This window comes from Ciconia boyciana, chromosome 1 (genome assembly GCF_034638445.1).
Source record: "Ciconia boyciana chromosome 1, ASM3463844v1, whole genome shotgun sequence".
Taxonomy (NCBI): Eukaryota; Metazoa; Chordata; class Aves; order Ciconiiformes; family Ciconiidae; genus Ciconia; species Ciconia boyciana.
Window position 1 is genome coordinate 28128261 of NC_132934.1, and position 16703 is coordinate 28144963.

Genomic DNA, 16703 nt, shown 5'->3' on the forward strand with positions numbered 1-16703 from the left:
ATGTAGTCGCTGCAGTGAACACCTCCTGCAAGGTTCAATTTGTGCATGGCTCCCGCAGGTTCAGAAGTGCTGGTCCTGTCATCGTGGGGCACTGCTGACGATTCACTCCACAAAGAGGGTGCCCACGTCTCACAGCCTCGTCTCCTGCACTTCTTCCTCTGTCTCCTCTTGCAAGGCAGTGATTTTGGGTCTAGGTTTGCGTTTGCTGGAGTTTCTGTGGTGTACCGGCAGTAGCTTAAGGCGATCGGCATGGCTGATGGCTTGCCTGAAGGAGCTCTTTTCGTTCAGCAGCTTCTGAATGGATTCATACTGCTGCAATTTATTGTCCTCAATTACCTGAAGAAACATATTGCTCCATTAGATGGGCAATGGTGGTGCTGACAAAATTCAGCTAACACAACTAATGGAGCAGGGAAGAGACATGAAGACATAACAGAGATCTTCTTCTAACAAGAAAAGCCCAGTTTACAGTTTGCAATTTCTAATTACAACCATAAAAACAGATGTTAAATTTTAACATGTGGAAAAGGTGCCTGTTGCTCAAGTTACAAAATGCCGTTGACCTTGCTGGTTTCTCCTTGCAACTTGATTTTTACCTTTGAGATTGCTGAAGTCTCCAGGTACCATGGCATTTCCCCGGCACTGCTAAATTGCCAGGTTAAGAAAGTGTTAACTGCAGAAAACAGTTATATCACAAGCAGAGGGAGAAGGCTGCCAGCAAGGTGCCAGGCCTTCTTTGCTTTCTTCTAGCCAAACAAGGAAGCGCTGCTGGCCTGTGTTTGAAGGAGACAACAGGTTTGCCCTGTACGGCTGTGCCAGCCTCCCCTTGTCAGGCAGCAGACGGGGAAAAATCAGGCTCTTCCGCTGGCACTGCAATGCCAACACGTCTCGGGTAAGGGCACAGGTCTGATGGGAAAGAGCTTTTAGCAGTTCTGTTGCTAAAATGTTGTTCCGACTGTGGGAAATCTGCTCCGGGCAGAGGCTGCGTGCCTGCCGGGGCTCTGCCGACACAGCCAAGTGCAGCATGGGCTGTGGGCTGGCAGCAAGGCTGAAGTCTAGCACATGTATAGGAACAGCACGTCCAAAAGGACGTACAACCTGCCCATTGACTAGCCTGCTTCAACTTCAGACTGTATTCCTCCTGCTGTGATAACACACCCAAGCAAATACACATGGAAAACAATGTTTCACTCTGCTAATAAAAAGAAGGTCCTCTCTTATGGAAGCATCAAGAAAATACAGAGGAAGGAACCTCATTTTTAAGAACAATTACATAACTTGCCTTTTATTTCCTTTATTAACCATTTTTATATAACAAAGGAAATACCCCAGGACTTCAATACTTTGTCACCTTGATCAAACAAGAAAGGAATATTCAAGTGGCTTGATGAAAGAAATCAGCGATTCTGACCATCAGATGTTTTCTCAGGAAACCCCTCTGCCCCATGGAGCCTCCCATTGCTCAAGAGCAAGGGCAGCTGTTTCTACATTAGCAGCGGTAAAGCTCTGTGAGATGCTGGGATTTTTCTGGAGCTCCTGAGCCAATCGGCAATATAGGGCACCTGGATCAGCAGCTGGGTAACCTACACAACTGTCCTTCTGGTTGAAAGAAGGAATCCAGCTAATCCATAATGTGACCCAGCTCATCTGAACACAGGTGTCTATGACCGCTCATGTGAAAGAGCAAACGGGAGCCTGCTGCTCTTCTGCACGTGACTAGGTTGCTCAACTGCCCTGAATGACCCCCATCAATCCAGCCAACTTCATCAATTCTGCTTGGTGTGTTTTGCACATTCATCAAATGTAATGATACAACAGTATGTGAGACTATGAGAAACACTCACCAAAAATCTCTGGCACTCCAGCATCGCCTCCAGCCTGTGTTCAGAGAGTATCACCGTGCAGTTGGCAAACGCATGCTTCAGAGTCTTCCTGATCACTTGGGAAGTTCTGAAAGGCCAACAAGCATCACCGTTTAGACTGCAATGTACATGCCAGCACAGCTCATAACTTTATTGATGGTATTTAATAGTCTAGCTGCGTGTTGTAAAGCTTACATGCATGGACACCAACACTCTGCAGTGTCTCAGCGTGCTGCATTTCTGCTAGGAAAGTGCGTGTCAGATATAAAGCTAAGGTTGTAACTAGGCTTCCCTGATCCCCCATGCAGAATTACTAACATACATTACTGAAATCAGGTTTAGTAACGGATCAGACAAGTTACAGAAGGTGTCTTTCGGTGGTGCTGCCTCACTGATTTTCTCATTTCATATTAGAAGATAGAACAAATGATCAAAACGTACACAGGGTCCAGGTGAGCACTTGGTTCATCGAGCAGCAAGATTTTAGCTTTGCTGAGAACTGACCGGGCAAGGCACATCAGCTGTTTGTGGCCATGACTGAGGACGCAGCCTCCATCCACAAGAACGAAATCAAGCTGGCCTGGAAATTGCTCAATTACAGACTTCAGCCCAACCTGCCGGAAAGAAAAAGAACAGGAAAAATCGGTGAGTTATAGTTACTGCCGACTGTGGGTACGGCAACCAATGCCTTTAATTTCCTTGCCTTTCATTTCTGACAGAGAAGAGAAAGTATAAAGTGATGAAAAGGAGAATCTGTCTTATAAAGACTACAAGCTAGTAGCTGGATGATGTGAAAAGCACTGAAATATTTGACTCTTACAACATGCTAGGATTTATGCTGGGAAGCTGAGAGTTAATGCGTCATTTGTTTGTCACATACAATGAGTTTTGGCATTTTGACCAAAACATTCTGAGTTAGCAGGCTAGAGAAAGTAATATATTTGAAACTTTTTATCCAGCAGTGTTGTACATCCTTGGAAATGTTAAGGAAAGTGATTTTGGAAAGGAAACCAGGCCTCTTTGGTTACTAGGAGGGTAAAAAGAAACTACCAAAATTCACATGCTACGTTACGGCAACAGAGAAAATAACCCAGGTCACCACGGCTGTTGTCTCTATGGCTCTGAGAGCATTTCCATCTGCTCCTTTTGCTGCCCCAAAGGTCTCGTGCACTTTATTCGTACTAATGGCATCACGGGTTTCCCTCTAGCACTGCTGACAAAACGTTTAGAGGGGTGCCCGTGCCAAGTGAAGCTGCTTCACTTCGACCAGAAACCAGAATCCAGCCCAGGAGATGTCTTCTGACTGTTTCTTCCAGTGCTCCTTTTTGCTCTCATTAGGAGATGCATTTTGTACACCTCAAAGCACAGCTTTGCATCTTCCACAGGTGCAAACCAACTGTGTTCCTTGGCCTAATCAGCAGCATTTACAGAGAAATTTTTGTAAAATATGACAACCAGGAAACATATGTGAGTTGCATTGCTCCAAAAGACATTATAAAAATGCAATGCAACCCGAGTGGTTTATGAAGAGCCCCCCTTGGATTTTTGAAATATTACTGATCTGCAATTCATTTTCATTCCAGGGCAAAAAAAAATTTGAATTCCTCCTTTGTGTTTCCATTTTACATGGAAGCCATATTAAACTGGGGTGTGTAGGTACATCTATTGAGTTCTGAAGAGTTCATGATTTTATTTATAAGCAAATTAAGGCCACTGCTTTGTTCCTCACTCCTCTTTTGAACACACATCATGGCCTTTAATGAAATTTTGCAACAAGAAAGCTGGAAAGGCTGCTTTCTTCTTAAAACTGCACAGGGTCTCTCCGTGTACCTGTAGGGTCCAGACAGCTGCCTACAAGAGTAAAATTTAGCCTCAAAAGTTGATGCAATTTAGCATCAAAATTTAGCCTCAAAAGTTTCAGCACCTGAATCTGACAGATTCAGGTGCTGAAATATGGGGGCAATAAGAAGTGAACCATCTGACATCTGTTCAGATAACGCCTTGCTCTCTGCAGCTGATTGCAAGGAGCATAAAAAGCTGATGCTGATCTCAGCAGGATCCTCTAAATCCTCAGCAGCCAACATGGGTCAGGGATAAGCTGACAGTTAACCTTCTTTCTGTGCCGTGCTCCCAAAGTTACACTGACTCACTGTTGCTAACAAGCCAGATTTCAAGAGCATGAACTTTGTAAACAATCCAATCACTCCTACTAAAAAGTATTACAGCTTTTTTTCTTTTCTATTTGCTTTGCTCTCTCGCCTGTGCAATGAAAAACTCTGTATCACATATGGATTTGCCAAACTCTGTAATGATAAACACTTCAAAATAATTTTTTTTCATGCCGTTGTAAATGAGGTTTAGCTCTTTAAAATCCCAGGCTCGATTCACACGCACAGTGAAAACAATCCTCAAAAGCAGAAGTAGAGCTTGTCTTTTTCAAGAAAGGGGATGTTAATCCACAATCCATTTTTTCCCCAGCCTCAGGGAAGTGGAGAAGCACAGCACTGAGCACCCTGTTGTCTCTGCTAGGACCAGCTGAAAAGCTCCTGTCACATCATTTAACCAAAAATGTCATGATGTTTTCCTTTGACAGTAAATTACTCATAGATAGTGTCTACTTCCCTCTTTTCCAAACATAGAGAAGAAATGAGATAAACCCAAAAGAGAGAGAGAGCAGAGACTGAGTTAACCTCCTGGATGGGAAAGGAGGAAGCTTTGGGATTAAGTCCCGCACTTGTAAGCATCTTCTAATACTTGAGACTTGCTATGAACAAGGAAAATGGCACCAATTAATTATTGAGTCTGTATTAATTAGGTCATCCCTACCTCGGAAAGAGAAATCTGCTTTCTAGGCTGCAGCTCTTTCCCTCCCATAACTCTCACCTGCCTTTTCTCCAGGCATTACATACACCTGTGCAACCTATTAAGCACTATCAGAGCCAATAGGTGGCATCTGACAACCGTAATGCATGCGGCTCAGCTCCACACGGAAACAGAACTGTAAAATTCTGGCCCCTAATTTTGGGAAAAAAAAAAAAAAAGCTGCTAAAACCTAAACTTAGAATTAGAAGAAAACCTTCAGGTTCATAAAATCTAATATTCCATGATTCTTATTTTCCATGGAAGAGGCAACTGCCCATGACACAAGCGGTATGTAAGCCTGAATGCAGTGGCAGAGAGTGCTCCTTCTCAGCTGGCTTTACGTTGGCCTGAGAATGGCAATAACTGGAAAATACTTTGAGGAAAGATTTTGCTAAGCTGAATATAAATATTTCCTATTGCAATAACACCAGTCTTATTTCTAGGACAGGCCACATACATTTGTCTTCTTTTTTTCTGCCCTCCGAAATGTTCACTAGTCATTTTTACACATTTTGGTAGAAAAATGCCTTGCGGAGATTTCATATATTCACCGAAGCATTAAAATGAGAAAAGATTACAGGATGTTTTGCTGTATCAGCTTCCTCCACTTTTTTTTCTCTCAGGGTCACCCAGCAGAGCCAAACATAAAACCTCACCTACGCTAAATCACTGCATGAGGAACCCAGACTGTGCTGTATGGAAGTTTATCTTTTTTTTTTTTAATCTCTGACAAAGGCGCCTTTTTATTAGGTAATATGGAAACATGGTTTATAGCATAGCATTATCTCTCCTCAGCACTCTTTTTTCTAAGACTCTATATAAATGTAACATATGACAATCATTTGACCTGCACCGCGCTCTGCTGTAACAGCTTCACCGGAGGGATACAAATAACTCTGAACAGTTTTACCTCCTCTGCGACTTTCCATATTTCTTCATCATTCCACTGCCCATAAGGATCCAAATTCATCCGAAACGTTCCAGAAAATATGAACACTTTCTACAAGAAAAAAGATATACAGACACAGGTAGATAGATATCCTGAAACATTGTGTAAAGCATTGTAAGTAGTAAAGCATACTGAGAAAGAATAACCTGCCACCACTGTCAGATAGAGGTTATTAAAAACTTTGGAAAACATTGCTCCAAAAAAAGTGATTTTAAAAATCCTTATGTTCAGTTTTTGGCAATTGTCTTAATAAAAACATACCCAAACTTGTCTGAAAAACAGTAAAAATCACATTTCAGCAGTTTTCAGGATAAAAGATTCACTGTATTTCCATTTTGGAATAAGCCTTTTTAAAAGTATTTTTGATTCTTTATTATGTGAAACATATTAAAAAAAAAAAAAAGATCACTGACCCAAAATATATGTTCCCACAATTTTGTTTTGAGACAAAAATACCTCCTGGATATTTGTCAGTATCCGGGGACAGTGTGTCCTAAGTTGGTTTTCATCAATGAAGTTTTCTTTTTCTAATCAATTGTAGCCAAATATATATTAGCATAATTCTGTTACCTGATGTTTCACCATGTCCCAGTCCTATCTCAAAGGAGGGTGTTTTTCCTCTCTCTCTCACTGACACGTCACTGAGATGTGACACAGCACAACCTGATTCACGACTGTGGCAGCAACAACACGCTCTTGTACGAGTCTTCCCTGATCAATGCTATGGCTCGCGCTCTATCCCTGCTCTATCCCACGCCTCCCTGCTGTCACTCAAGATGAAGAAGATGCACATTTCCCAGCACTGACAGCGCATCCTTCTTGCACTGAAGTTTACTACTCAGTTCTACTTTTCTCATCAGTTTAGGCAAGCAGATTTAAGCAAACATCCCTTAGATACACGTTTTGTAGCACGAAAAGCTATGACTCAGACAAAATTAAGTATTTGTTTAATCTCCTTTTACATGGGGTGGGTGTGTCAGATGCTGGTGGAAATGAGGTTCTTCAAGGGACACTGAGGTTGCACAACATTTCTTATGAGATAAACCCAAGCTGTTGCTTTCTATGCTGCGAGGTACACCTGCTGCTTGTAGCAGGGAGAACTTGCTCTCAAAGAATGTAAGTGCCTTCTTAAGAAATATTACCATTTGCTTGCTTTTTGCTTGTACATACAGAACAAATACCAAGAGGAAAAATTTGAGGCAATTATTTTCTTCTCTTTTGTCTTCCTAAAGAAAATATTTATTTAGAGAAAAATGTGTTGAAACGCCAGTGATTCACAGCCACATAATTTCTTGGAGTCTTGGTAGTCAAACGCTACCGAAAGCACTGAAGGACTAGCTGTACCAGCAGAAAATGGCTGAGAGAATATACTTAGCAAGTACTTTCCCAGAGCTTGGCCAGTCTACCACAATCTCCATCTGACCTAACCTGGGAACTTGGCATTCTTTCATCAGATTTCAAAGTGATTTATACACACATTTATATTAATCATTTAATTATGATTAATTAAAAGTTTAAACGTGGCAGAAGAAAATAAATTACATTAATTAATTTGCTTAATTAAGATAGGTAAGCCATTGCCAATAACTTCTTTGGTGTAAGAGAGAAGGAAGTACCTGATTCAAGACACCAGAGGAGAAAAGCAGCTGCACCGTGGTGCCCTGCAGTCAGTGGGCTGGATTTCAGTGCCATGGCACCTTCACTGCACTGCCAGAAACACACCGACCGAGCTGCAGCAGAGGCAGCAGTGCACGCAGCTAAAAGTCCTTGAAGCACTTTTGGTAGAGACTAGGGGATAGTCCTTTATAATCATGATTGTTAGTAACAATGAATGCTTCGGTGAAGTACAGCACAGCCCTTTTCCCATGCCCTGCACTGGTTAGGTGGCGTGAGCAGGGCGACATATTTGCAGCAGGATTAGGTTCTTCCAAGTAGTGGGTGGAAATAATAATGCTGTGGAAACAGTGTCGGACGTGGGTTTGTTCACACTTTGAGCACCATACATTTAACTAATGGAATAGGTATTTTCATTTCTCAGTGGTAAAGAATACTTAACTGAACAAACCAGTTTTAAAGAAGATAGGGCTGAATAACATTCCTGCTAAAGTGCAGCAGGCAGAGAAATAAAAAGAGAACTACTTTCTTCAGAAATTGCTGTTATTCCTAATAACTGTGCTTTCAAGAAGCTGGGCACTGAAAGCAAGCTATTCCCAAAAGTTCTTTTTTTTTTCCACAAGGTAAATATTTCATTGTCCTGAATTCTGGTACTTCTCTCTCCATTGCAACATCTCCTTCCTCCCAGCTCATTAGAAACCACATAGGGTTCACTTCAGTAAATATCATGTAAGTCACATGGGCAGTTTAGAGTCCACTTAAAAAGAAGCAGAAAAAACAAAAAAAAAATTCTTAGAAGCTAGAAGTCTAAAGTGAAAAAAACCAAAAGTGAATCCCATGGGCTTATGTTTTTTTTATAAATATGGAAGAAGTATAAATAAGGAAAGCATTGGAAGGGGGGAATGGATGGCTGAGGAGACTGGCAGCAAATCTGGAACCATTTCCTTCCCGGTTACTTGTTCAAATTTACCCAGGATGATAATGGGTGTGATCATACAACAAATAGTTTCTCAGACCTGACATCCACCCACAAGCAAAACATTCAGGAATATAAATATGGTCATGTTTATGTTCTGACTATCCTGAATATTGTAAATCAACCCCTCTGAAGGGCATTAATCCCCCTCAGCGGCTAGAGCCTCTCCATATCGGTTACGGTGTGGGATACAACCAGTTCACAGCGATAAGCTTCCTAAGTGATTTAAGTGTTATGTGGAGAACCAAGACCCTGGAGTAGCTAAGCAAACATGTACAGAAGAGTAAAGGATCAGTTGACAGGAGGCTGCTAAGGAGTGAGAGTATCCTGGCTGTGTGTAGTGGCTGTTGCAGCGAAAGAGAACCCATGCGCAGGTCCTCCGTGAGACCCATGGACCGTTGTTCCCATACCCCCCAGGGCTGGAGAACAATGGCAACATCAGCTGGAACTAGACACCAGCTCCACGCACAGAGAAGTTAGAGTAACAACAACATGACCTCCACATAGCCTCCTCTGCTTCGTATGTGTTGTGGCAACAACATCAACATGAAAGAAAATCAAATTGCGATGTGAATGCTTTAGTATTAGGTACAGAGTTTTGTTTTCATAAGTGTCCTTTAGGGACTTTACATTGACATTACAATATTTACAGACAAGAATAAGAGCATGGGAGCAATGAAGACCTTCTGCAAGACTTTTTGGGACCAGTTCTGTAATGTTCTCCCCTGAAGATGCTAAAACCTCTGCCTCCCATAGAGCTTACTGGTAACCACAAGTGCTGTGCTCCTGGCAACACTGAATCCGTGATGCAGAAAACAACCGATATACTGCCGAAATGAGCAGGTGGGGTTGTTAATTAATGTCCCCAGGTACTCTGTGCATGGGTCTGGTGCAGCAGATACTCCCCAGTATGGTGATGCTGATTCATCTGGATGCTCTGCAGGAACCCAGCTTCTGTGGGATCCTCTGCGGGACCACCTCTGGGAGCGGCGCTGCTCAGCAGGCTGCACCGTGCAGGAGTGCCCTGGCACGCTGCAAAACACCCACCCCTGCAACCTCCAAAAGTGAACAGCCCTGAACCGTATGAGAAGCGATGAAACAGTGCTGGAGGCAGACAGGCAGAGAGACAGACAGATATAATGAACAAAGTGAGATAGCTACTGAAAAATTGGAACTACAAAGATAAAAGTTGCAAAATTTCACTTCTTAAGTAAAATAAAGTAGCAAAGATGATTTGATTATTTTTTTTGTCAGCTGGCAGTCCCACAAACTGCAGTAATCTTGTTCTCCATGCTAAGCTTGATTTTAAGTCTATATGGAGTATTTACATGTAGAAAATGGTGTGAGATCCACCAGGATGCAGTGGAGTAATGCTCAAGAACACAGCAGAAGTCATCCCCTTCCTTTGAGCTAGCAGCACCTTATGGGTCTCAGGTTTCTCATCATTTATTTTAATGGAAAATTGGCTGCAGGTCTCTTGTTCTCCATTTGAAGCCAAATTTCTGAAGGCATTTTCTCAATTTGACTCCACTAAATACTTCAGGATGCAATCTGCCTGAGGACCTGTACGCAAAAGAGCTTCAGTGTGTTGAAACCAGATGCAGCTGGATGTCCTCACTCTCGAAATGTGGTGGGGAAACTCTTGCAGAAGAAGCATCAGAAAAGACTGCCCAGAGAGAAGGGATGATGGCCTGTGATTATACTTCAAACAGCTGGAGAAATTGCTTTGCATGAGAATGACAAACATCCTGTAGGAGCAACATTGTGGTCAGGCTGTGCTTCAGCAGCACCGATGTGTGAGGAGCTACAGGAAGGAATTTCCTTGTACGTGCTCTAGGAAATGTGTTTTATATGATTTACCCCTTCACACCGCTGCAATGCACTGGCAGCTGGATTTGAGATACTGAAAGAAACAGGTTTCAGCCTTTGTTCCGGCTCAGCGTGACCCCTGACCACCCCGCAGGCCATTCCAACATCGCCTGCGTGGAGCAGACGGCGGTGTGTTAGGACGCTATGTGTGATATGCAGGCACGCATCAATGAGGTTCCCACAGAGGAAGAGCACTTCTTTTCTTCTAAATTGGGAAATTTAGGGATAAGGAAGAGGAGAGTTTTGTAAAGTTTTCATGAGGAAGCTCCGTTCTCCTTTTGTTAGCGAAGCCTCTCCTGGAGACGGCGAATAGCCGTGTGTTGCTGTAGCTGTGTTGCTTTCCCAGGAAAGGAAAGGCAACTTTTTTTTTTCCCATTCTGAAGCCATAGGTGAACGGCAAAGAACAAAAGGCTCCCTTTGTTCTGCCGGGAATGGCAGGGTGGCATACACAATTTCTTTTCCCTGCTGGGAAAGTGCTGGTGAAAACTTCGTTTCGTTCTGAATGTAGGAACTTTTGAGGCATAATGTGCAGTTCTTTGGCAAGGCTTTGGGCCAGGAGCTGCAGCTGAAGCATGCAAACAGGCTGACAACTCCCATGACCTTCCAGAGAATGGAGGGCTGGGATTTTTTGGCATTGATCCATGTATCAGGGACTTCCAAACTGAACTAAATGTATAATTTTAACAATGAACTAACAATGCACCTCACTAGCAGAAGGGCAAGTTACACTGCTCGTGTAATAAATGTCTCTCGCATTTTGCTGATGGCTGCAGAATGATGTTTTCTATACTCAGTGACTCTATAGTGAGGACTCAGCTATGAGAATTATTAATCATATTTTTCACTGGGACAAGGAGGCTACTTGTTACCAAGCATTTAGTTTTCTCCTCAGTCCGTGTGTTCCCAAGGACAGCTGGAGATGGAAAGCAGAAACCCTGCTGGGTAACCACATCGCAAAGGAAGAACGGGCTAAGAGCAAAAGGATGACTATGGGAGAGACAGGGAAGCCCCTTCCAATAGAGAAAGTTATACTTGGCTGTATAGCTATATCAGGAAAATTTCCCAGTGGAAACATGGCTTATACTGGTAAAAGCATCCTTCATCCCATACAAGCCACCCTTTGGAGGACAGCTGTATAACATACCTGTCCTCCAAACTAAATAGATGTAGCTGCATTTGCAGTTCACCACGCAGCTGCCTCGATCTGAAGGAGTGACTTTTTTTCATGCTTGCAACCAAAAATCATGCTGCAGAACTGAACCAGCAATAATAAAGAAATAAAAGTTTACAGGAATAGATAGATGTGAAAATGTTGAAGAGAGGACAGAAAGGGTGACAAGAGGTCAGCTATCAAAGGGCAGCTTGCCAAGCAAGCCTCAGCTCAGCAGGCAGCCTGTGACCGACCAGGCTGTCGATAGAGCTCAGGCAAGAAACAAATCCAACTAGTGGACTCACCACTGCTCTCTTGGTTCTGTTTTGTTGGGGGTGTAACTTGGCAGTGAAGAAAGGGTCTGTTCTGGCAAGGTCTAAGTGCTAAAAAATTGCTACCTTTGAGGAAATTTCAGAGCATGATTGTGGAAATGCACAGAGAGGAGAGGGTTGTGCCTTCTTAGCATGCCTACTTTAAATAAATGCCACTCAGGCTACTGTGGGATAACGTTTTTGAAAGGGAAGCTATCACCACTCAAAACTGATCATTAAGTAGAAAAATTAAATTTTGAGTCCCTCTTGTGTTTGCAAAATGCAAGCCGTTGTGTTTCCAGCACGAGCATTTCAGCATCTTTTAACAGCTACCAAAGCCAAGACAGTGCCATCAGGAACAGCTCGGTCAGAGTTAAGTCCCACCTCCATGACACTGAAATAGATCAGGAGTGACTATAGGGACTGAGTGACAGTCACTATAGTGACTTCCCTACAATTAGTTTGGTTTCTTGTACTGTGGTAGAAAGCGGAATTTAGCCTACATACCTAGTGGAGGGTGAAAGTGAAGACAGACCACTGCTCTGCTATGATGGTTATGGAAAAGAAAACCCCTATTTTGAAAATGTAAACCTGACAGCATATTTTTCAGTTAAATCAGCTGGCTGTTCCAGCATCTCTCCAACTATTTTAAAGCATCTCATGTAGTCAGTGCACAACAGCACTATACCACATATATGTTCACTACAGCTCACCAGCTTTCTAAGACAGTAACCACCTATCTAAGACAGTAACCACCTTTCTAAGACAGTGGACCATCTGGGAACAAACCAATATGCACAGAAAGCAGCTGGCAACTCCTTTACGGTGGGGATGGTTTGGGGGGGATAGCACAATAAGGGTTTGACAACTGACAGTCAAAAGGAGATCCTTGGTCACCCTGGTTGGCCCATTCTTTGGGTATCAAGGAGGGGACCAACCAGGGTGACCAAGGATCAAACCATACTTATCAGTCTTTTGGGCTAGTAGCCACCCCTCAAGGATGGATAAAGATGGGACAGACTGCATGACCCCTCACAGTGTGGCAGGCTGATCTGCACCTGGTGTCCCTCTGCCTTCCGATACCAGAAGTGATTTATTGGTAAGGTTGCAGTCAACTGTTACTTGAATTATTCTGCCACACTCACAAGATTTCCAAAGGAATGAACATTGTTATGGAAAACACTGTGTATGTTTAGTAGCTGAAGAACTATCCAGTGTATAGCTTTCAAAGAAGGCCAATATGTGTTACTCCTGTATCAGTGTTGTTGGAAAGCACTGACAGCTTTCAACAAAAAAAATACAAAACATGGCATTAAAATTATGCAGTTCATTCCATTAGTTTTCATTCCTACCTTTACAGTGAGCAATCACTTTTTAGTGTTACTGCATGCAGCCAATAATGTTCATTTTTGAGATGGATAATCCAGGCTGTAACTAATGTAGGACACTGGTCTAGTGGCAGGGACATTGACAAGGGACTCAGAAGCCCTAGGTTTAATTGTTTGCTTCTTGTTAGACTATTTTTCTTGTTCCAGTTATTTGAGAGTGTTAGGGTGCCTAAACCCATGTGAGGAGCTGCTTCCTTTTTCATCTCTGAAATGGTATTACGTCCCATATGCTGGGACTGCTGCAAGCATAAATAACATGAAGTGCTCCCTTATGCATGCACCATGACATGGTAATGAGAGGTGACAGCTAAAAAAGTGATGAGTCCAAGTTGGGGATCAACTAGTGGTCTAGTAAAATATGAGAAAAACAGTAATTCTGCTACCAGCCTGTCAGGGAAAACAGGCAATGTATGGTATCCACATGTTAACCATAATATGTGATGTCGGGCTTTAGAAAACAGTAGCTGAGAACACCACTGACTATTTTTTTCTTCAGATGGCACTATCTTATTTTGAATCAACGTGCAAACTGTTTCAGAGGTGTAGGGATAAGCAGGCTGCAAACCTTCTATTTGAGCATGCTGTACCTTCCCATTTCTAGAAGAGTTCTTGTGTGAGTGGCATAGAAACCCTCAAAAAGTAGAGTTTGCTGCGAATCATTGTATCCATCCATCCATCCATCCATCCATCCCACTCCCCTTTTCACAAAATCTTTGCATTTTGTTTCTGTTTCTCAGCATAAAACAACTACCAGCTTGAAGGTAACTATGTTCATGTGGATATAGAACCAATGAAAATAAAGGCACACAAATATACAATAATCTCATTACCTGAGGAATCACTCCAAATGCCTTTCTCCATTGCTGCACACTGACCGTGTTCCAGGAGACTCCATCAATCTGGATATCCCCTTCTGTATTCAGCAGTCTTAAAAATGCAAAAAGTAAAGTGCTTTTTCCTGAACCAGTTCTTCCTAAAAGGCCCACCTGCAATGCAAATCATAAAAGCAAACACTTAATACTGCTCACATATTAACCACAAACCAAGGCAGAAACACTTAGACATCTCAGCAGTGGAGTACAGCCCAAATGGATCTCAAGGGATAGTAAATGTCATTCATTTGGGTATGATAAAAGCCTACAGCAAGGGCTGAACGAAACACTGGGCCAGACTCTTCTTTGTTTTGTTAGAATTAACTAAGATGAAAAATCTCTTAGTCTACCCTTAGCTGAAGAACAAAAATTTGCTTATACATTATCTTGTACTGATTAGTCCAGGACTTTGTGCCTTTCCCCTTTCTTTTGCTATGAAGCCCTCTTCAGCAAAATCCCATCCAGTAGACAAAAACCAAGTAGGGAGCGCACTTGAATCACACTATTAAGCTACTCCATTTCCATATAATTGAAAATAGGGGGACTAACTCTGATAAGACCATGAATTTGTAATGGGGTAGCTTGGACCTGAGGCAGTGGTCACGGCACACACCACGGCATTGCCCACCCCCAAACAGCAATGCAAGTCCTCAAACTGCCCAGCTGGTGCTGCCTTTCCTTACATCTTAGGTGGGAAGAAACATAATACATAGGGTTTTTTTTAAAATGTTGTGTTTCCCTTGTGGGATTGCACCGACCTATTGCTGGAACGAGCAATATCTGCAGTAACCACCAGAAAATGCTGAGATACTGCCTTTTCCAACAGCTGGATTTTACACAGCTAATGATGTCCTGTCTGATCATGGGCTGCTTTTGTAGGGTGACAACATACATGTGAAGGTGAAGAAGGGGATTCTTCCTGCTGCCTGGCCTCCTTTCCATAACAGTGCCTCAGGCCTCCGAACCAGATGATCAGTATGTGCTGTGTTGCACTGACCCAATCTATTGATTGGGTAGATTTGTATTCCAATCTACAAAAAGGGTGTGAGGAAAGACCCAGGGAACTACAGACCTGTTATTCTAACCTCAGTTTGTAGAAAAATTATGGAGACAATCATACCATGTACTATTGAAAGGCATTTAAAGAATAATGCAATCATCAGGCACAGTCAACATGGGTTCACAAAGGGAAAGCCCTGTTTAACTAATTTGATATCCTTCTATGATAAGGTCACCCGCCTAGTGGATGACGGGAAGGCAGTGGGTGTAGTTTTTCTGGATTTTAGTAAGGCTTTTGATACTGTCCCTCACAGCATCCTTCTGGAGCAGTAGGCCAACTGTGGGATGAGCGGGGTTCACGGTGTGCTGGGTGAAGAACTGGCTGAAGGGCAGAGCTGAAAGGGTTGTAGTGAATGGGGCTACATCTGGCTGACAAGCAATCACCAGCAGTGTTCCTCAGGGTTCAGTTCTAGGGCCAGTTCTGTTCAATATTTTTATCAACGATCTGGATGCAGGAGTTGAATGCACCATTAGCAAGTCTGCTGATGATCCCAAACTGGGAGGTGCTGTTGACTCTCTTGAGGGACAAGAGGCCTTGCAGAGGGATCTCGATAGAGTGGAACATTGGGCAATGATTAATGGGATGAAATTTAACAAGTCAAAATGCCAGATTCTGCACCTAGGACGGTGCACAAGGCACAAGTATACATTGGGAGAGGAGTGGTGGGAGAGCAGCCCTGCAGAAAGGGATCTGGGGCTGCTGGTTGACAGCAGGCTCCATATGAGTCAGCAGTGTGCCCTGGCAGCCAAGAGGGCAAACCACATTCTGGGGTGCATCAAACACAGTATAACCAGCCGGTCAAGAGGGGTGATTATCCCGCTGTATTCAGCGTTGGTGCAGCCCCACCTGGAGTACTGCGTGCAGTTCTGGGCCCCACAATGTAAGAAGGATGTGAAGGTCCTTGAATGTGTCCAGAGGAGGGCAACAAAGTTGGTGAAAGGGTTGGAAGGCATGTCCCGTGAGGAGTAGCTAAGGACTTTGGGCTTGTCTAGTTTGGAGAAAAGGAGGCTGAGGGACAATCTCATTGCTCTCTACAGCTTCCTGAGGAGGGGAAGTGGAGAGGGAGGTGCTGATCTCTTCTCCCTGGTATCCAGTGATAGGACACATGGGAATGGTTCAAAGCTGCACCAGGGGAGGTTTAGACTGGACATTAGGAAGCATCTCTTTACTGAGAGGAAGGTCAAACATGGGAACAGGCTTCCTAGAAAGGTGGTCGATGCCCCAAGCCTGTCAGTGTTTAAGAGGCATTTGGACAATGCCCTTAATAACATGCTTTAACTTGGTCAGCCCTGAATTGGTCAGGCAGTTGGACTAGGTGATTGCTGTAGGTCCCTTCCAACTGAAATACTCTATTCTAGTCTAGTCTGTTCTATTCTATTCTATGCCCTCAGCAGAGGAGAGCTCTCCCCTTTCCTGCTTGTTTTATACGTGCTTCCCTACGGGGCAGAGACAAATCCTCACCAGTTTAAGGAGCATGCTCCAATTTGGGAAACGTTAACTCTGGGTCCAGAGTTCATCACCAAAATTGGATAAAGTTCCTAAAACACAGCCATTGAAAAAAGGATCTTTGTTTCAATTGCTCTGCCCCCTCTCTGTACAGTACAAAAGTATCTTTCATTTTCCATACTCCATTGCTTCAAGGGATTTTCCAGGAAGTAAATCCACCAGACTGCAGCAGCACATGCACCTCCATGCCCCAGGAATCACAGGTGCCTCTCTTCCAAAGGCAGAGCGGTTTCAGGATGGTGCTACAGGAAGTCAGACGCCCGGTTTCAAAATTTTGGTGCCCT

The 16703-nt window shown here is 43.3% G+C and overlaps 1 protein-coding gene across 1 annotated transcript in view; it reads right to left on the reverse strand.

The window, feature by feature from the left end:
- Positions 1-63: 63 nt before the first annotated feature.
- The window catches only part of CFTR (CF transmembrane conductance regulator), a 92765-nt gene continuing 76125 nt past the window's right edge, over positions 64-16703 (reverse strand). The window contains exons 23-27 of the mRNA XM_072871591.1: positions 13812-13967; positions 5635-5724; positions 2304-2476; positions 1845-1950; positions 64-336 (exon numbers count right to left, since the gene is read on the reverse strand). Of these exons, the coding sequence (XP_072727692.1) occupies positions 130-336; positions 1845-1950; positions 2304-2476; positions 5635-5724; positions 13812-13967 (732 nt within the window). The 3' untranslated portion in view covers positions 64-129. The remainder of the gene's footprint in view (positions 337-1844; positions 1951-2303; positions 2477-5634; positions 5725-13811; positions 13968-16703) is intronic.